General features: G+C 46.3%; 1 protein-coding gene across 1 annotated transcript in view; it reads right to left on the bottom strand.

Annotated features, from left to right (window-relative positions):
* The window catches only part of Evc2 (EvC ciliary complex subunit 2), a 79,378-nt gene that overhangs the window by 17,412 nt on the left and 40,818 nt on the right, over positions 1-21,148 (bottom strand). Inside the window, exons 12-14 of the mRNA XM_055624066.1 lie at positions 18,161-18,615; positions 15,072-15,276; positions 14,064-14,180 (exon numbers count right to left, since the gene is read on the bottom strand). Coding sequence (XP_055480041.1) covers positions 14,064-14,180; positions 15,072-15,276; positions 18,161-18,615 — 777 coding nt within the window. The remainder of the gene's footprint in view (positions 1-14,063; positions 14,181-15,071; positions 15,277-18,160; positions 18,616-21,148) is intronic.

Raw genomic sequence — 21,148 nt, 5'->3', positions numbered from 1 at the left:
TTGTCTCTTCTCTGTGCTTCCTTCTTCATTCTGTGCTCCTCTTCCCATCTCCTATACCAGCCATCATGCTTCCATCCCGCAGGGCCCTCTTGCTCAGCTGTTATTTCAGCACCTGTGTGCTGCTGTTCTCTACTGTCCTTAACACTCTACATTTTCTTCTTTTTATTAATTTTACGTGTGTGTGTGTGTGTGTGTGTGCGTGCGTGCGTGCGCGCGCGCCCGAGAGCGTGTATGCGTGTGTGCCATATAGTGCATGCAGAGGTCAAAGGCTAACTTTTAAGAGTTAGCTCTCTTCCTCTACCATGTGGGCTCCAAGGACGGAACTCTGGTCATCAGGCTTGGCAGCAAGTGCCTTTACCTGCTGAGCTGTCTCCCTGAAGCCCCTACCTTCTTTCTTTATTTTTAATTTATTTTTATTTTTATTAATTACAGTTTATTTACTTTGTATCCCCACTGTAGCTCCCTTCCTCCTCCCATCCCAATCCCACCCTCCTTCCCCCTTCTCTATCCATGTCCCTCCCCAAGTCCACTGATAGGGGAGGTCCTCCTCTCCTTCCTTTTGATCTTAGTCTATGAGGTCTCATCAGGAGTGGCTGCATTGTACCAGGCCACAGCGGAAGACAATCCAGCCTTCTTTCTTTCTTTCTCTCTCCCTTCCTCAAACCTGTAATCCTCCTGTCTCAGCCTCCCAGGTACTACCACCACACCTCCTACACAGACACCGTAAGCTCACTCCCTGAGCCTGGGAAAGCAGGTCACTGGGTGTCCCCGTCCCCAACCCAGGAGCATAAATTGCCAATCAAAAAGAAAGGTGGACAATCCACATCTCCTCTAAGCTCTTCATTTTGTCTTTAAAGTTTCTAGAATTTTACCCATGATAACCAAAAACAAAATCATGCCCACTGTCAGGAATGGGTAAGTGGATAAGTGAAATACAGCCACAGGGCAAGACAGGATTTGGCATGAGATAGGGAGGTAACTCATTGTGGAGGGGTATGGAGGGAGTTAGGCTTAGTGAGAATTGTCAGTCACAAAGGGACAAATACTGTGTGGTCACACTCAGGGAGAACTGTGGTACCCAGGGGCTGCAGTGAAAGCAATTGGGAAGCTGCTCTGGAACCTGTGTGGTGTTTTAGCTTTGCAAGATGTAAATGTCTAGAGCTGGATGGTGGTGATGGCTTAGAACAGTGTAAATGAACTTTAATAGCAGTGGGCTGTGTTCTTAAAAGTAGTTACATTGGTAAATATCCTGTGGTATGACTTAACACAATAAAAAATAAAAGCCCACAGGCCTTGTCCTGCCATGTGACCTGCTTTAATATTTATGTTTGTACCTGATGCTTCTATATCTCAGTAGGACAAAGACACTAAGCTGAAGCTGAGGCTGCCAGAGGAAGACCATGGCTCAGGTACCTCCCATGACTGCCCAGCCCTTCCCTGAATGTCCCCAGAAGAATGGAGCCCTGTTTGAAAGGCTCAGACCTGCACTTCCAGAAGCACTGAGGCTTTGAAACATGGAGGGGTGGGGGTGAGTCAAGACAGGAAGAAGAGAAGGAGGTGCTACTCCCTAGAAGGACATTCAGAAACTTCTGGACATGGAGTACATACAGAAGAGAAAGCCTGCAAGGGACTACATTCATTCAAAGATGCATGCTGCTATGGCCCCTCCCTCCCACCAACAGCAGGATCCAGAACAGCACAGAGCACTAGGGCAAGCATAATATTTCCAAGAAACATGGGCTTACTAGGGAGAGGCAGGTCAGATTCTTTGAACGGTACACTAGACCCAATCTTTGTCCAGTCTGGAGAACCAGGTACCCATCCTGGATGGGTTTCCAAGGTAACTGAAACTTAATAGAGGCCAAGAGCTAGCCAAAGAAGATCGACTTTTTTTTTTTTTTTTTTTTTTTTTTTTGCCAGAGCCTGGAAGCTTTTGCTGAAACTCTGGGCTTCTCAATCAGTCTCTGATGCCTCTCCCCCCCATCTATCATGTGGTTGCTTGCTGACCTTCACCACAGAACCTGCCTGCTTTCTTGGACCCTAATTTAGAAAGTGCAGATTTGTACCCCGTCTTTTCTTAATTGCCAAACATGCTTTGTATCATAGTGTGAAGTCCTTATCCAGGAAAATAGCCAAAAGACACATTGACAGTGTGTTCCTCCCCCAAAAAAGACTGGACCTCCTTTCCCCTGGAGGGTACGGCCCTTGACCAGCCGGAAGCAATTACAAGAATGATGGCCATGCCCATTTTCACTTCTCTGATAGAAACTGAAGTCAGGAAGGTTAACCATAGTAGTGCCATTGTAAAACTCCTCCCTTTGGTTTTAAATAATGACAGTTCCTGAAACTAAAGAAAGTTGTTTATCTAGATTTTCACTCTCCCAGCTCAACCAGTCTCCACTGATGGCTGATCAGGAGAGATGTCCATTCATCTTTAACCCACTCACCCAATTTCCCTAGCCTCCCTACCAATGGAGGACTACGAGCCAAAGAGGAAAGATGTCAGTCTCCTTTCCACATCCTCCGGTCTGTAAGTGGACAGTGGCCTCTGGTTCCTTAGGTCCGTAGGTCTCTTAGGTCTCTTCAGGAATAAAGCATGTGCTGCCATTGAGATGTTGGTGCCTTTGAAGACCTTACAAGCTCCTCGAGCCTCAGCCTTCCCAAGGCACAGTGCCCTGCCCCTGGGAAGATGCTGTGCAGTGGCCCTGAGGGACAGCTCCAGGTAACTGTAAGTGAATATCTTTAATGTGATGCAAGCACAAAGTCTTTTGTACATCCCTTAAGAACGCCACGAACAGAAATTGTTTTCCGCGAATTTTCCCTTTTCTTTCTTTGGGAAGCTTACTTTGTTAATTCCAGCACCTGGTGAGATTATACCTCTATATCAGGTTTGAATCCTTGGGGGAGAAAGATTTGCATATCTATGCGGTATTAATGGGCTGGCTTCCTTACATATTCATGCATCTCAAATGATAACAACTCATTTGAGAACAGGGCCCTGTTAATGTTCTTATTTTAAATAGGAAGTTCAAACAACTTCCTTCCTAGTTTTCCCTGACAGTGCTAGAAGCTCAAGGAAGCCCTTTCTGTGTCCTAAGATGCCCTTTAAGGCCACCGGGTCTTCGTGGGATTCGAAACCACACATCTTACCAGCAAGCAGGAGGCTTAAGCAGGGACTTCCTCACTTACAAGGAATCCCCAGGATCAGAAGAGGCACACAGTGAAGTTCAAAGGCCCCAGAAAACAAGAATGATCAGATCAGGAAAGGACCTACACAAAGGCTGCAGAGACCAAAGGCTCCTGCTGTCCTGCTGCCCACAGCATTGGGCAACATGCCAGAGCAAGAGGGGTCTGGGAACTTCACCAGTCAACTCAGTTTAGCTGCGCCAGCAATTCACCCCATAAGCACTCCTTTTTGCCCTTACCTCTGTAGATTGCCTGCTAATTTTACCCAAATGTCTCAGGAAGTTTTTGATTTTGTTTGGATGAGGCCCAGTTAGGTCACAGGAGTGTTTATCTTCACCCATACTTACTATATGGCATTCTTCTCAATACTCTCCAGTCACACCTCTGCCGTGCTCTTCTTGCTCCTGTCTTGTGTTCTTTTTTTCGCATTTACACCCTCCTCTTTTTGCTTCTCAATTATAACCATCTGTAGCTTTAACAATCTCTAAAATGGGTGTGTCCTAACAGGACCCCAACTTTTCCCTTCCAGCTTCTTCACCCACCTCATTTTTTTTCTTTGCGAAGTCCATCTAATAATTAATCCTTATCATTATCCCCCCACTCCCCTCCGACTCCTAATCTGATTAGCTAAAAACGTAGTGGATGCCATTCTGTCACTGCTAATGGCTGGCTATTACAGGGTGGAATATGGAACCTGAAGACAAGATGGAAAAGCTTGTATTTTTCCAACAAGCATCCAAAAAGCACAGAAACAAAATAAAACTGTAACAATGAGGATTTCAAGATACACAGACCCTCTGAAAAAATCAAACCAACAGATAATAGACATAGAAGAAAAAATACCATTCTAAAGGGGTAGAAAACATTTTAAAAAGAAAAATAACACAAAATTTCCCAAAGTTAGAAAAAGAGGTTAGTTTAGACCATAAGCAAACTCATAGAAATTTGAAGACACACCACTGAATTGCAAATTGGTCCTTGAAGAAATCAAGAAGAAAATAAAAGTATTTCTGCAATCAAATGAAAAATTTTAAATGCCAGACCAGGACTCCAAACACACAAGAACAGAAGAGAATCTCATTACACTACAACGAAAACATTAAATATGCAGAACAGAGTGTATGTTGGAAGCTGCAAGACAGAAGCACATACATGGCAATACCTATCAGAACAAGAGGGAATCACTCAAGTGAAACTTTGAAATCCAGGAGGCCTAGAAGATTATTTCAAGTTCTGAAAGGCAGTAATTGCCATCTGAGAGAACTCTACCCGAAAAAGTTATCCATCACTGCTGCATGAAAAATAAAAACTTCACATGATAAAAATGGGCTAGACGAATTTATGATCATTAAGCCTGCCTTACAGAAGATGCTTGAAGGAATTCCTTTGAGCTGAAGAGAAACACAATTCCATCCACGAGGAAAAAATATACACTCTAGAATAACAGTTATGGAAGGGCACAAAGCCAAACACCACAAAGCCAACAAAGTGGCAAGGACCGAGGCACACATTTTAGTAATATTTCTGAATATTAATGGTCTCAATTCCATAGTAAAAAGGCACAGACTAGGAGACAGGATCAAAAAGTAAAAGCCATCTAATTGTTGCCTTTAAGAGATACATCGAATTATGAAAGACAGACACTACTTTAGGGTGGAAGGATGGAGAAAGGTGGTCCAAGCAAATAGACTTAGGGTACAAGCAGGTTTCATCATTCTAATGTCTGAAGAGAGGGACCTCACACCAAAACCAATGAGAAAATATGACAGTAGTGACTCCACTGATAAAGGGAACGGCTACCAGGAAGACACTAAAATTCTAAACATATACACCCTGAGCACAGGTCTGCTCAGTTCCATAAAACAAATACTAGTAGACGTAATGTCACAGATTAACCCCAGAACAATAGCAGTAGATGACTTCACTACCTCACTATCAACAACTGACAAGCTATCCCAACAAAAGTAGAGAAATACATGAATTAAATGACATCATATATCAAATGGACTTAATGGACATCTCCATAATACTCCATCCAAATACTGTACAATACACATTTTTCTCAACAGTCCATGTAACTTTCTCCAAAATTGATGATTTATTAGGACACAATCAAGTCTCAAGTATTAGGAAAACTGAAATAATTCCTTGTGTTCTGTCTGATCATAATAGAACATGAATAGACTAAAACAAATCAATAGCACAAGAAACTTTAGAACAAAAGGAAATTCACAGGAATTTAAAGACACACCACTGAATGATGAATTGATCTTTGAAAAAAATCAAGAATAATATAAAAACATTTCTAGAATCAAATGAAAGTTTAAAAACAACATACCAAAATCCTGGGGACACAATGAGAGAAGTCTTAAGAGAGAAATGTATAGCTCCAATTGTCTCTAGTAAGATTTCAGAGAGATATCAAATAAATGACTTAGCAATGTTCTAGAAAAGAAACAAGTATAACCCCAAATCACTAGCCCAAAAGAAAAATAATGAATTTTGCAGCAAAAAATGAAATGGAAACAAACAAAACTCAAATCAACAAAACAAAGACCTGGTTCTTGAAAAAAAAATGAACAAGATACACAAACCCTTAGCCAACTGAACCAAATGGAAAAGAAGACTCAGATAAATAAAACTAGAGATGAAAAGGGAGCCACTACAACAGATATCAGTGAAATTTAGAAAATCATTAGGTCTAACCATGAAAACATGAATTCCTTCCACTAACTTGAAAAAGTTTTAAAGAAATGGATGGATTTCTAGACATGTATGATGTACCAAAATTATACCAAGATAAGATAAACAATTTAAACAAAATCTATAATAAGCAGTGACGTTGAAGCAGTAATTAAAAATCTCCGAACTAGAAAAAAGTCTAGGCCTTGATGGATTCACTGGTGTTTCACCAGGCCTTCAAAGAACTATTACCAATGCTTCTCAAAACAGAAAGGGATGAAACACGGTCAAAGTGCCTATGAAGTTAGGATTCCCAATACCAAGACCAGACAAAGATGCAGCAACAACAAAATGATAACTCCAGAGCAATCTCTCCAATGAACTTAGATACAAAACTTCTCAACAATACACTTGCTAACTGAATTCAAGAACACATTTAAAAAATTATTCACCACAAATATGTTGGCTTTGTGCCAGAGACAAAGGTATGGCTCGATATATGTAAACTAATAATTGTTTTAACTTACATCAATGGTCCCAAAAATACAAATCTCATGGCCATCTTAACAGAAACAAAAGAGGCATTTGACAAATTCTAATATCCCTTTCTGTTAAAAGTCCTGAAAAGACTCAGAATAGAAGATTTATTTAAAAATAGAGCACGCTTAATATGATGAATTGACAGCCAACATTATATTCATTGGGGGAAATCTTGAAGCATTTCCACTAAGATCAGTAGCAAGACAAGGTGCCTACTTTCTCCACTCTCACTCAGTACAAGACTAGAGGTCTTATTAGAAAAATAAGAGAAGAAAAGCAAATTAAAAAATGTATAAACAGGTAAGTGAAAAATCAAAATATCTCTGTTTGCAGTGGGTATGAGTTAAACCATGAAACTATATGACTGAACAGTAAATTAATGACTTGGCAGTCCTCCAAGCTGAAATCTCAGCCACCCAGAGTACATCAGAAACAAAATACTGTGTTCTATGGGATGTGCCAAGCCCAAGAAAATGAGCATCAGCAACATGGGGAAGTAGGGTGAAGAAAAGGCTGAGCATCAAGGATACCCCAGCCTGGCCTCTGAGTAGCAGGCCATTCCCTCTCCTTCCACTGCAGATGACTCCTGGTTTATTCTATGGGAATTACTCAGCTTGGAGAAGGAAGCCAGATGCATGTAAAGGCTCTGCACTGAGAACAGAAAGCTCAACTGCAAATTTGCATACCAGCTGTGGAATTCTCAGCTCTTTTCCTATTGGGCACCACAATCTTGGATATCCAGACCTTTTTCACTCTAGGCAAAAAGACTACTGTGGTCTTCCCTTAGGAATTCAGCTGATTTTGAAGGACTACACTGAGTGGACTTCTAGAAATGAAGGCCATGGGCTATAAGCCTCATGGGACCCAGAGCTAGCCCACTAATAAACACGAGCAAACAACCAAAGAGAGGCACACTCCTTGGAGAGTTCCTGGAAAGCACTGAGGAGGAATTATAAGTTATTTTTGGCAGCTGGAGGGATGGCTCAGTGGCTAAGAGCACTTGCTGTTTCTTGTAGGACCTGCGTTTGGTTCCCACCACCCACGACAGACACCTCACAACGACCTATATCTCCAGTTCCAGATGATCCAATGCATATTTCTGGCCCCCTCAGGTACCTTCACTTATGTGGTGCACATACAGACAAGCAGGCACACACACACACACTTACCCATAAAACCAAATAAATAAACCTATAAAAAACATTCACATTCTTGGAGCAAGACAAGAGGCCATAGCAGCCATCGACAGTAAAACATTCTTACTCTAGGAAGAGAGATGGGGCAGAATTGTTCTGAAAGAAGAGACAGAAAGAAATCCAAAGGCTTGCAAGATGAAACCTAGACCATTGTTCACAAACAAAATAATAAAAAAGAAGGCAAATAGAAAAAGAAAGAAAGAAAAGAAAAGGAAGACCCAAAGGAGACTAAGACAGGAGCTGTGTGTGAGGCCCAGATGCCCATGTCCGGTAAGAGACGAACCTAGAGACGACTTTGAGAAGTCCTGATAGAACATTTGGTCAGCTGCCAAGAAGCAGAATAAGATAGTTGTAAACACAGAGAAGCTATTCTAAAAAGAAAAGAAAAGTAAAGAAAGAAGGAAGAAAGAAAGGAGGGAGAGAGGGAGCGAAGGAGGGAGGGAGGGAGGGAAGGAAGGAAGGAAGGAAGGAAGAAAGGAAGGAAGGAAAGAACAATAGTAGTAGGCAGAGGCAGGTGGACCTCTGTATGTTTGAGGCCAGCCTGGTCTACAAACGGAGCCCAGGACAGCCAAGGCTTGTTACACAAAGAAATCCTGTCTCAGAAAAACAAAACAAACAAACAACATTAACTACAGGAAAGGGGAGGGTTTATGTAAGATTAAAACCAACCTTGGTTTACTCAATGATCTATTTGAATCTATTTGTGGATAACACTGCAGTAGTAATAATAGAAATCATAATCATCAGTTTAATCATGTTGGGGGTAGAGGAGTGACTGCCGAGTGGCATAAAATGAAATTTCCACTTTTCATAGAGAAAAGAAAATAGAGAATTCAAAGCAGAGAAACCAAGTAGTAAGGTGAGAATGCCGTTTAGAATACACAGCTGAACTTCAAACGGTCCCCTGTAAAGTTAGGATGTGAACATTTATGCTCTAGCTCTCATTATTTATTTATTTATTTATTTATTTATTTATTTATTTATTTATTTATCTATTTATTTACTTAATTACTTATTTATTTGCTTACCTACATACTTATTAGCCCAAGCTTTCTGTAATCATTTGACTCCTTAAAAATCTGTGCATAAGTTGAACAAATATTAAAAAGGCAAAAGTTTTAAAATAACAGGGTAGAAAGGAAGAGTATCATCCGAAGCATCCAAATTCACTGTGGGGGTTGGGGGAGGGATGGCTCAGCCATAAACATAAGAACCTGAGTTCACTCCCCAGAACCAATGTAAAAAAAAAAAAAAAGGATGTGGTAGCAAAGGCTTGCAGTCCCAAAGCTGGAGAAGCAAGGGGAACAGTAGATCCCTGAGGCTTCGGTCAGCCAGCCAGGCTTACTTGACAAGTTCCAGGTGAGACCTTGTTCCAACAAAACAGGTGGACAGTGAGTGACTGAGGTTGAACACCTGTGTTTGACACTTGGCCTCTCAACACATGCAACACACAGACACATGCACACACACACACACACACACACACACACACACACACACACACACATGAGTGATATGATTTGTGGCAGAGGTAAAATAATCAGAGAAACATTAGCTGAGGGCTGGGAGTAGGTCAGTGGTATAGCACTTGCCATACACAAGCAAAGACGGTATTGCACCCCTAACCCCCATGAACATAAACGATAAAGTCTGGGTTTGTTTGGGGTTGTAGGAAGCTCCCCTTCTCCCTCAGTGCTTCAGGGAAATGCAGGCACACCGGTTGCCTCAAGGTCTGAGCAAGGCATGAGAACAGACATTAGAAGAACAGGATGGAGTCTCCTTGGCCCTTGTGGCTGTGTGAGCACCCCACCCCTCCCTAAGACAGACTTTTGTGAGAACCCATGCCACCTGCTCCCTCTCTTGTCAGGCCACCTGAAGATGAGCTGTGAAGCCAAGAGGACCTGGAAGAGGTGCCCTGACAAATACCAGCCACCTCTGCATAACGGCCAGGCGGCTGCAGAAGCACCGTGGGGCAGGCTGTTGATGAGCAGGAATGAAGTCACAACTCAGGTGTGATATTCCCGAGGAAGTGTGCATGCACGGCACATCACAAAACCTGGAAACGGTGAATGAATAATGAATGGGTGTGTGATGTGGAAGTGTGTGTCGTTAAAACAAACTGAGAAACAATGGGTGAATGGAACCATGGTCATGTCATTTTCATTTAGCCTTACACGCTCCTGAGAAATACTTATGAGTATTCTCATGTCTGCTGATCAAAACCGCCAGAAGGAGCATGCCAAGGGTGAGCTGAGGTGTCCATCAAACGGAACCACTAATGGGAAAAGATGCAAAGTGCAAAAGCTTCCTGCTCTGCTCTGTCGCTCACAGCTCTGTAACAGGAGCTGTAAGATCATCCAGTCCCCCATCTTCTCACCTGGGATATGCACAGTGGTGGCTGCTCTCTGTCCCTTACCGTAATAGGTGAACAGTTCATGCAGAGACTCCAGGATGCTTGAAACATCAAGGAATTAAGAACCTATACGCCCGTTCAATGAGAAGGTTAAATGGGTTTAACACTCCCACGTGTGGTGAGACAGCATACTGGGATGAAAGGTAAGGATGGCTTCTATGTTTTGACATGGAAACCCTTCAAATTTTAAGTGTTAGAGGGGAAATGGAGCAAAAGATGCTTGACAGATTACCAGGTAATAGGCGGATAATGGGAAGATATAGGGCTGGGGGATGGCTGAGTTGCTAAGGTGCTTGCTGTATAAGCAGGAGACCTGAATCCATATCCCCAGTACCCACATAAAAGCTGGGCAGGACAGTGTGTGTCTATAACCCTAGGGTTATGGAGGGGAGGGGGCAGAGGCAGGAGAATTCCTGAGACTAACCTTGCCAGCTGTTAAACTCCAGGTTTAGAAAGAAAGATTATTAAAAAAAAAAAAAAAGGAGAGCAATTGAGGAAGGCACAGGACATCATCCTGTCCTCTACCTCATAAAAAGACATGTGCACACAGGAGCAAGCTGATCTGCATGCACACACACACACACACACACACACACACACACACACACACGAACGCGTACCTACAACATACAGCGACAAGAACACATGCATAAGAGAGATGATGTAGACAGACACCCATTTCTCATCAGTGAAAGACAGAAAATGCTACACACCAACCTGAGCTGTGCACGTTCTCTGCTTTCCCAACACAGGGCTTCCCGAGGAAGCCCTGAGGAGAGGGAGGACTCCTCAGACCTGAAATGCAACCCTTGTTGCATTCACTTGCTGAGCTGAGTGGTAACCAGGGTCCTGGGTGTTTGGGGAAGAGATGAGTGCTGACATCATCGGGATGGGATAGACTATCCCCTCGCCTGCCTGGGTGGACATCAGCAACCCACCAAGGTTTTCCCTCTTGGGCCGAAGGGAGAGGAAGGGTGAACTCACTGTACTCTCAAGCTGGACCACTCCCCTTCTCCTGCCCCTGCATTAGTTCTGCTGTACATCAAGCTTCAGACCCTGAGAACCAACGCAGCCCCACCCCTGGCCTTTGGACTACATGTTACTCCTCCAGATCTCGGGGTTCCCTGACCTGCCAATGACTGAACATGGATCTTCTTGCCATCCATTATTTCCAGAGCAGATATTCTCTGGTCTATGTGCCTTTGTATGTGTATCACATTGGCTCTGGTTCTTGGGAGAACCCCTGAACACTACAGTGGAGAGAGTAAACTCAGTGTAGTACTCATGTCTGAGGGGGTCTGCATCACTCTCGCAATGACCCTGAAGAAACACGAACCACACAAGCACAGAGAGAGGAAATTTATCTCTATTTTGGAGGAGCAGTAAGCTGCCGACTCAAGACTGCCTACGCTGTGGGCACCTGCCAGAGTGAAACAGCCCTTTGTGGGGTTGACCTATTATATACGGTCACAGATAGAGCAGGGAGTTGGAAAAGCGGTTGCCTTGCAGGTGTGAGGACCTAGGTTAGAGGCCCAGAACCCACATTAAAAACTTATTTTAAAACTCAGGTTTGGAGGTATGCATTTGAAATGCAGGTGCTGGGGAGATGGAGACAGGCGTGTCCCTTGGGCTCACTGGACAACCAGCTTAGTTTCCTTGGAGAGCTACAGGCCAAGAACAAAAGAGACCCTTTCTCACAACACAAGGTGGACAGTGCCTGAGAAATGACTCCTGAGGTTGTCCTCTGGCTCTGACACACATGCAGACATCTGCCTCTGCATCCTCATGCACACAAATAAATAATAAATAAAGGTCGCAGTGGCAGGCCCTCTCAACATCTTTCTCTGTGAGGCCTGGCTTACTCAGCACAGATCCCTCCTTCACTGACACAGCAGCCATGTTCATGTCTGTATGCTCCTCAGCAGGCAACCACTGAAAGGAGCTGGGGCAGGGTTGGGGGAGGAGGTCAAGCTGTAGGTAGAAACTGATCTGCCTTTCAGCTGCTCTCTGCCAACTCACTGTTGGTACCTGGTCACCCGGGGATCAGAAAAGTCCCTCCGTGGGCTGCCCCACTTCAACAGTACCAGCAAGCTGGCTCTCGGGGTTCCCAGCTATCTGACAAGCTCCACCAAGCACCTGTCTCTGCGCACCCCTCCACCTCATGATGGCGCAGCACACCCACAGAGCATCCTTTCTGAGGGGGTCCCACATTCCCTGGGCTGCCTCTGCTCCAGTGCAGTAGTAGCCTTTACTCAGGGCTGGGCTACCCATCTTCTCCCATAAACCAAACCTCCATTCTCTAGCCACTGGACTACAAACCAAACACTCCCTCCAGCCTCAATACGATGCAGATTCCACTAGGGACAGCAGCTCTTGTCTCTCTAAGGTCCTCCTCTCTTCATGGTGACTCTCCTCTGCCTGCTTTTCAGAAGCCTGACTTTGGCTCTGTTCTCCCAGGGAGTCTTGGTGCCATCATGTTTGGGTGGTGGGGTCAGTTTGGTCGCTAGACTGTAGGACTGATCCATCTCTCCCTCATGGTGCTCCATGTCTTTCAAATTTGCCTTAACACTAAGAAGGTAGCAGTTTATCCCTCTCTGCCCTGTCTTTAGCTCATTCTTCAACTATAGTCTACATGAGAAAGGCACAAGACTCAGGTCCCTGGAGATACTACCCCATAACTGTACCTAATGGGAGCAGGTGACCAGGCCCAGAGCAGATTCTAGAGCGCAGCTCCGGACCACACACATGTGTCCTGACACACCTGTGCTAAAACCACAGAACTGCACCAGGCATGACGGCACACACCTATAATCCTAGTCCTTGGGAAGCCGAGACAGCAGGCTCATGATGAGCTCAAGGCCCAGCCTGGGCAACAAAGTGAGATCTTGTTTCAATAAATCAAAAGATAATGACAAGACTTTTTAATTTTAAAAGCCGCCAAACCTGGGCATAGAGCGTGAAAAACTGGCAGCTCTGACATGTGGCCACACTGTCGCTGAACACACTCCCTCTGTGGAGTACAGGGGCACATGAGCACCTCAGCAGCTATGACACAGCGATCTCTTTAGCATGTCCCAGGAAGCTCATGTCCCATCTGCTGAATATCCCACTGTGGGCAGAATCCCCCTTCTGGGACCACAGCGGCATGTTTCTTCTGCTCCATCAGTGGCACCAACCACAGCCTGTGTCCTTAGCTAAGTATGCACCTCCATCCATCACTCCAGCAGGTGCGCCTGAAGGTGCAGGGATAGGACATCCTCTGTCACTGCTCACGCACATGGTGCCTGGCCAGGGGTGCCTGCTCAGAATATTGGAGAATGGGATGGACAGTTTTCTGGGTGTTAAGATAAGAAAAGGGGTGGAGGAGCAGTGAGTGGGAAGCAGTAGGGTGCTTATGGGGGCTTCTTGGAAGAGAAGCCTCTTGTGAGGAGAAGCCTCCATATCTGAAGATGGAGACAACACCTGAGGAGAGCAGGGGACAGAGATAAGTATCCTGGTAAAGAGTACAGGTTAGAGCATGAAGGGAGCCGTGTGGACTGTGATAGAGTCCCCAGGACAAACAAGAAGTGACAAGTAAGGAGAGACTGTGCAGACACATAGGGTGGGGGTGGGGAGGACAGCTCAGTTGTAAGCAAGAGGAAAGCATGAGGTCCTGAGTTCAGCCTGAAGAACCCATGAGAAATACTGTGTGTGGTGGTTCATACTTAGAATCTCAGCACTAGGAAGGAGGAATGAGTATCCCTGGGGTTTACTCTCCAACCTAACCTCTGAACCGCAGGTCCCAGTGAGACACTCTGTCTCCAAGAGCAAGGTGGACGGTTCCTGAGGAATGACATATTAGCTTAACTTCAAGCCCTCCACACATGTGTACACACCCCAAGAGATGTACAGAAGATTGCATACATGAATGCCTTAGGACAGAGCTCAAATCAGGAATGGTCCTCATCTGGAACACTGGGCACTTCATGGCCTGCTAATTGGGTGGCAATGGGTGGTCTCTGTTCTCTAAGCTCTGCATGCTGCAGGCAGCCAGAGCTTAGCCCTACCTTGTCAGCCAGGTCTTCAGGGGCCCGTTCTTCGAAGAGGCGGATCTTATCCTCCAGGCTCTTCTTCAGAAGGTCCGCCTTGCCTCTGCCCTTGGAACGTAGCTTTTTAGCCTTGGGCTGTGGGAAGAGACAGGTCAGAGGAGACACTGGCTTCTTTCCAAGGCAAAGGGATGCATGTGCATGGCTAAAGGTGCAAATTTCCACACCAGGCCATCGTGGTGGAGAGACACTCAGTTTTGTGACAACAGCTGCATGACAATTGGGTTTGGATAGGTGTTCAGGGAGGCTCCTCTGCAGAGGCCACAGTGAGCTGATGCTTGCCTAGACAACAAAGCATGTTACAGGCAGAAGAAGCAGTGAGTTCAAGGGCTTCATCTTGTGTTGGCTTCCCTAGAAGCTGAGCCGAGGATGGGAAATGCAAAGGCCCTGAGAGATCTAAGGAATAGCCCAGGCAAAATAAGGACACCGGGCAGCATGTGGACAAGCCAAGCAGAGCGCCTTGGGTCAGGTCTATCCTGTGCTGGTCTTTGGGGCTCTGGAGGATGAATGCACATAAGAGGTGTCACCTCAGCCTTTAGGACCAGTGTAAGACAGTCCCATTTTCATGGGTCAGCCAAGCTGAGCCAATCTCATTTCTGTGTCACATACAAAAGGGTCTTTTGGACCCTTGAATCAGAATGTGGTATAAGCTAAAGGCAGGGTAACTAGGTGACTGCCAGACACCGCACACAATGCTCAGAAGAAGCAATAGGATGTGGCTATGAGCTGGGGGAGGCAGATACTCATGGCTGCTGCTGGTCACTGTTCTTGCTGGCCTTGGCACCATAACAGCCTACTGCAGACCTTAAGATTAGGGTAACCTGAGGAGTTCTAGGAGTGTTCAGAGGCCACCATGGCTAGATAGTAATGGATGGGGGAAGGAGACAATTAGCTTTGAGCTGATGGAGGCACAGGATCCTGTGGGTCCACAGTTATCTCCACAATGGGCAGTCTAGACATGGCCCCTACCTGCAGTTCAGGCGCAGCCACGGCCTGGTCCAGTTTCCGGAACTCTGCTTCCCTCCAGGCCATCTGCAACTGCTGCTGCAGCACTCGCGCCCGGACTCTGGGGAGGGCCAAGCTCCGGTCCAGCTGGGTGAAGCAGCTCTGGGCTTCCTGCCTCACCCTGAGCAGGTCTTCTTCAGACAGTGAGGTGGCTGCACAGCAGAGCTTCCTGGGAGGGGACAGTGACCGCGGACTAGGTCAGAGGCAACATGGCAAGGGGTGGGGAGGGAGGCTGTAGGTAAAGCATCTCTGAGCCAAATCCCTGACTGCAGCAAAGAGCTTTAGGTGCTTATCTGTGGCTTTGCATGCATTTCCTGGGTGCCTAGTGTATATGGTGCAGTATACAACACTATATCAGACAAACCAGGCACAGTCCACCCAGCCAAGTCAGCAGCATGTCATAGTGCAGAGGAGGGATGTTCAATTCCTCTGGGCATAGGTTCAGCACTGATTCCTGCATAAAGAATGGAGACCAGTGATTCATTTGATAACCTAGTCCGTACTGGGTAGCTGTGTGCTGGGGACTGAACTGGGTCCCCCAGGTTATCTGCTCAAGGTCAACCCCATACCATACTAGGGATAAGGCCTATTTAGAAATGGAGTCACTACAAATAAGAGGCATTAAGGTTAAATGGTGCTAGAGAAGGGTCAGCTCAGAATAAGTGTGGTGTCCTTATCAGCATAGGAGACACGGGCACAGGGTCAGTTCCAGCCAGGGAACTCAAGGCATGGTAAAGAAGTGATATATCCAAGTCAACAAAGGCCAAAAACTGGCAACAATGACCAAAAGTTAGGAAGAACAAGGAACAGGGGATCCCTTGAGTCTCTGGAGGGGGCATGGCTCTGTCCGTGCCCTCATTTGGACCATGGAAGAAAACCTGCCTGTGGCTTTAAGCCAAGGTTATGATGCTGGGGTGTGGCAGCCATAGGATCAGATACTGACTACCTCACTGAGAATCCCTACCCCAGCCTTGAACCTCAGAGAACGGGTAGTGCTGGGAAAGGTCCCTCCTTGCTCCCACTTTGGCCAATGTGCCTTTATTCATAGTCTTCAAGCATTTTTATGTTCAGACAAACAAGGCTTCTTTGATTTTCCTGGCAGCATTCTATCAACTACAGGAAACCTTCTCTGTGAATGCTTTGAAACTGGGAAGTATTTGCAGAATACTTGCCGTAGGAAGCCAAGGGTGGGCTCCATATGTTCAGATCTGAGTGTAGAATGTAGAACTGAAAAGTTCTAGAAAGTTCTCTGATGAAAATAGTCTGACTTTCAGGAATGCCCAGGATTTTCAGCTGACATCATGTAACATCCCCCAGATTCTGAATGCCTCTTCCTGATCCCTCTCTCAGGGCAGCCTCTGCCTGTTGCCATCTGGTAACAAGAACTCCTGAGCTTCAGGGACTCTGTCATGAACAGAGTCATCACTCTCATCAGCTTTCTAACAGACTGTCCCTGTAGCCAGCAGAAAGCACGTATGTGTGAGGCAGGATCCTGCCCTCAGCATTGGGGTAGAAACCTGCTTTGAGATCTGTGGGCTAGGCTCAAAGCAATATTATTTTTCTATGATCAGTTTTCCCCTTTGCTCAGTGCATTTGCAGCAGCCCATCTGGCTTACAAAAGTGTGTTTCCGAACCACAGTGAAGAGCCATTTTTACTTAATGCCTCAGAAATTCAGGTCATAACCCTCAGGGTCTCAAATCAGCAGAGCATGGAAGCAGCTGGCAGCATGAGCCTGTGGGTTGACCCTCCTTAACCCCCAGAGAAGTCATAAGAGTTTGCTGATGGCCAAGCGAGATGTCTCATTAGTCCATAAATGGCTAACTCTGTGCTGGGTTCGGAAACACTCCCTGAAATACAGGTTCAAATGACATAGAAGGAAACAATCAATGAGTAATGGGAATTCACACACATCAAAGAATCCTGCAGCCAATGGGACTGAGGGAAGGCCGGCCTGAGTTGACTAAAGACCAACAGCAGTCATAAGAAGGGGCATTTGAGGATGTGGTTCTTATTGTGCAGAGGGGACAGTGCCTTGTGTCTCTGGGCAAGAAAGCAAGAACTAACCAGAGACTGGAAAACAAAGAAAGCCACACTCGCAAAGGGGAAGGATTCAACCAGGAGAATGCATAATGCAAACAAGGCAATAATAACACCAGCAACTAGGGATTTGGCTCAGTGGGTAAGAGCATTTGCTGTGCAGTCATGAGGACCTGAGTTTAAATCCCCAGAATCGATGTAAAAAACCAGTCATGGCTGTGTGTACCTGGAACCCCAGGGCTGAGGGGCAATCTCAGGCAACTCCTGAGAGGTTGCTGCCAGCTAGCCTAGCCTAGCAGAAATAGGGAAGCTTCTAGTTCAGTGAGAGACCTTTACATAAGGAAATAAGGTGGAGAGTGATGAAAGACACCCCGCCTCTTCAGATGTAACGTGGGAGCGTCCACATGCTTACACACATGCAAACATTAATAAGCACATACATACACATATGTACACATGCAAACATCACATAAACACATATACCACAACACACACATCCACATATGTGCATGCTCGTGTGTGTACACACACTCCCACACACACCGCACACAGGTATATATACCACACATGCACACCACACACACACCACACACACACACACACATTTTATTTTGAGTCACAGCATCACATGGTCCATGCCGGCCACAAATGGGCTGATCTCCCTGCCTGTACTTCCCACGTGCTGGAATTCTAGGCCTGACTGCCACCCAGTTCATTCAACAGTGCCTATGGAGGGACCAGGAGCACATCATTCACCGGCAACCCACTGGATGATACAGAGAAGTCTGTGGCTCCCACAGAAGCTAGGCTGCCCACCCTTCTGGCCTAGAGTGCATCATCCATGATGAAGCTGCAGGTTATGTGTAATCCTGTGTGACTTATAGGCCCACTGTGTGCAGGTCTTGTTTGTCTGGGGATGGTACTGCAAGCTCAGCCATCCTGCCTCCCCCTCCTCCACCAACCACTCCCTTCCCAGTGTGGTGGAGAAGGAGAGCACCCACTCATCGTCACTCACGTGAACACTGAGTGCTCCCAATGCCTCAGCTCTGCCTGCTCGTCCGTGCAGGCCTCTGGTGCGTCCTGCTGTAGCCTCTGCCTCACGCCCTGCACCAGCTCCTGGCCATGCTCTCTCTCCTCTGCCTCGAGCTGTGCAGTGCGGGTGGCAGACTCCCGGCTGTGCTCCTCCAAGATCTGCTGCAGGAAGAGCCAGGGAGCACTGCGTTTCAGCAGCTCCTGTGTCATGGTTGTGCTCTGCAGGCGCCTCAGCTCCTCTGTGGCTTTCTCAGACAGTGACACGGTCAGGGCCCGGAGGTCATCCAGGGCAGCCTGGTCCAGACGCTCCTGCAACTCCTCCAGGGCAGCTGTGTGCTCGGCCATCACACTTTTCCACTGGCGCAGGTACTGGATTGCATCCTCCGCAATGCTGGAGGCCTCACCAAGGGACACCTGCTCTTTCTGCTGCTCCTTGTGCTGGCAGGAATGTGAAAAAGGGCAACTGGATGGGCAGGGCCCGTGGGGGCAGGAGCACAGGCAATCAAGGGTGAAGAGGTACAGTACTTTCTTTTGAAACTTAAGGCGGCACAGAAGGTATGTACAGCCTTGTGCCCAACAATCTCACATTTAGAAAATTGCCCTACATACAACCAAACCCCAGACTCTGGTGGCATGGGCTTGTCACCCTAGCTGCTTGGGAAACTGAGGCAGGAGGAGGATAATAAGTTCAAGGCCAGCCTGGGCAACAAAGTGAATCCTATATCCAAGTGAAGAGTAAAAGTTAAAAGAAGGCTGGGGCTGCTCGGTGACAGTGTTTACTTAGCCTGTGTTGAGACCCTTTGTTCAGACCTCAGCAACCCCGCTCCTACACACACACACACACACACACACACACACACACACACACACGGTTAAAAATTCATGTTTGACAAGCAGCTAAATGTTGTCCAGGTAAAGCCCAAGAGGTAGCATACTGGGGTTCTATTCTGACCCTTCCACCCAAAGTCTGGCTCTCCCTCTGCCTCTACTTCTTGATCTGTCAAATGGAAGCAGTAACAGCAACTACACTACAGTGGGGACCCTCAGGAGTTGCTCAGTACATGCTCAGGCCTTCAGAAGTGCAGTAATGCATGCTTGTTGTTGATTTTACTGTGTGTCTGGGCATGTTGTCACTAAAAAACATGATATGTGAGTAAGAGGAGTCGATGCTGGTACCTGCGAGAGAAAACTTCATGAGGAAATCAGTGGAGCCTCTTAAGGAAGAGCCTAAGCATGTCCTGGGTGAAAACCATCAGGTGCTAAGGCTCCGGAGTAGGAAAGACTTGCCCTGCATGAAGATGGCATCATAGCATCACAGTGGGTCCACAGTCTCCTTTCTATTTAAGAGCAAGAGGTCCTGCTCTTCCCTATGTTCATGGTCTGATCAGTGCAACCATTCATTCAGTCCAACATTTTTGAGTCAATTATTATTGACTTAATGGGTCAGGCCATGTCCTTGGCACTAGGGACACACATATAGCCTTCACAGAGCTATTACTACTTCTGAGACCTGGGAGGGATTAGAAGGGAACGTGAGAGAGGAGGAGATCAAAATGCCTAGTATTTGAGTATGAGATTATCAAAGAATTAAAAAAAAAAGTTTCTAGTGATGCAGCTGAAAGCCCCCTGGTTCTCTCTTCTCTCCTCTCCACCCAGCTGAGCTGACATGCCACCTCATCTCACCCTAGGTTCCCCTGAGGCCCCATGAGCCTTCCAAATCTGCCCTGACCTCTTTTAAAGCCTCAGGTGCTATGCTAACTCGGGTGGTTGCAAGTTTTCATCTGGCCACCTACTAGAACCTTCTTTGGTTCTATCTCTCCCAAAAAGCTTCCTAAATCACAAATGCAGGGTCACTGTCTCTTTCTGTAAAAGCTTTTTAACCTTCTCCTCGGTCTGAATGTAGAAGGTCAGCCTACCATGCCTCCTTGACTTGGCCCTGCTTCTGGCCAGCTCCCCTCCAGGCCTGGCCTTGTCCCTCTGCACACTGCAGTCCCATTCTGCTCTATGGGCTTGCCAAATGCAGTAGTGCATTCTGGTCTTAGCACATAAGCTTGGAACACAAAGCTGCCTCGCTGCCTGCAACTTTGCAGTCACCCTCTTGCCTGCCTCAAATGTCTATTTGTCCTTGGTGGGATTCTCGCCAGCCTGAGCATGGCAAACGTGGCTCACCCTTCTCCCCTATCCCCTCTGCTTTGCTAAAAAACATTAGATTACATTCCTAAAGGTAGTCCCTAAGGGCTATTCCCTTATTTGTCTACTTCCTCATCCTGTGGCTGACTACGAAGGTCCAGCTATCAAAATATTGAAGTCCAGCAATCAAAAACCCTTTTGACTCAGGTAATGAACATGTCCAATTACAATTAAACACCTCATCCTAACACAGGTTTTCCCTTTTACTTTTATAAACCACCATTTTCCAACGGGCCACATCTGTCTCCTCTCTATCTAGGGACTGTCTTTTGCCCTAATTTCAAGACAAATAACCCTTTGCCCTCTCTCTTGTTCCCATCCCCCTACTCTTTCATCCTCTATATCCTGTCTTTGTCTCTTCCATGGCCTTTGTCCCTCTGGAGCAAATAAATCTCCTTTGTGCTGAGAATTTGATCTTGGGGTTCCTGAGCCAACACTGATCCTTTCAATCCTTAGGTCCTATCTATAACATACATGCTCTAGAAAGCCTTCCCCAGGGAAAGAGAGACTGTCACTTTTGCACCTCACAGGGATTAAAGATACTTTCCTTTCTAACACACAGTATGAATTAAACATAAAAGTCAGCACCTATCATCATCCTCTGATTCCCTTCCACTGCAGACATTACTAGTCCATGACAGACTCCACTGTACTGCGACACAGAATCCTCCTTTACACAGCATTCTGAGAAGTCACTACTAATCGACTCCAGATGGTGGTTCTTGCCACGAGCTCTGAACATCCTGTGCTGATGGCAATGCCTGTTACCCAGTGGGAAGGC

This window comes from Psammomys obesus, unplaced genomic scaffold (genome assembly GCF_907164565.1).
Source record: "Psammomys obesus unplaced genomic scaffold, mPsaObe1.curated_primary_1811, whole genome shotgun sequence".
Lineage (NCBI taxonomy): Eukaryota > Metazoa > Chordata > Mammalia > Rodentia > Muridae > Psammomys > Psammomys obesus.
The sequence above is the reverse complement of the archived record's forward strand: the minus strand, read 5'-3'. Positions and strand labels throughout refer to the sequence as shown.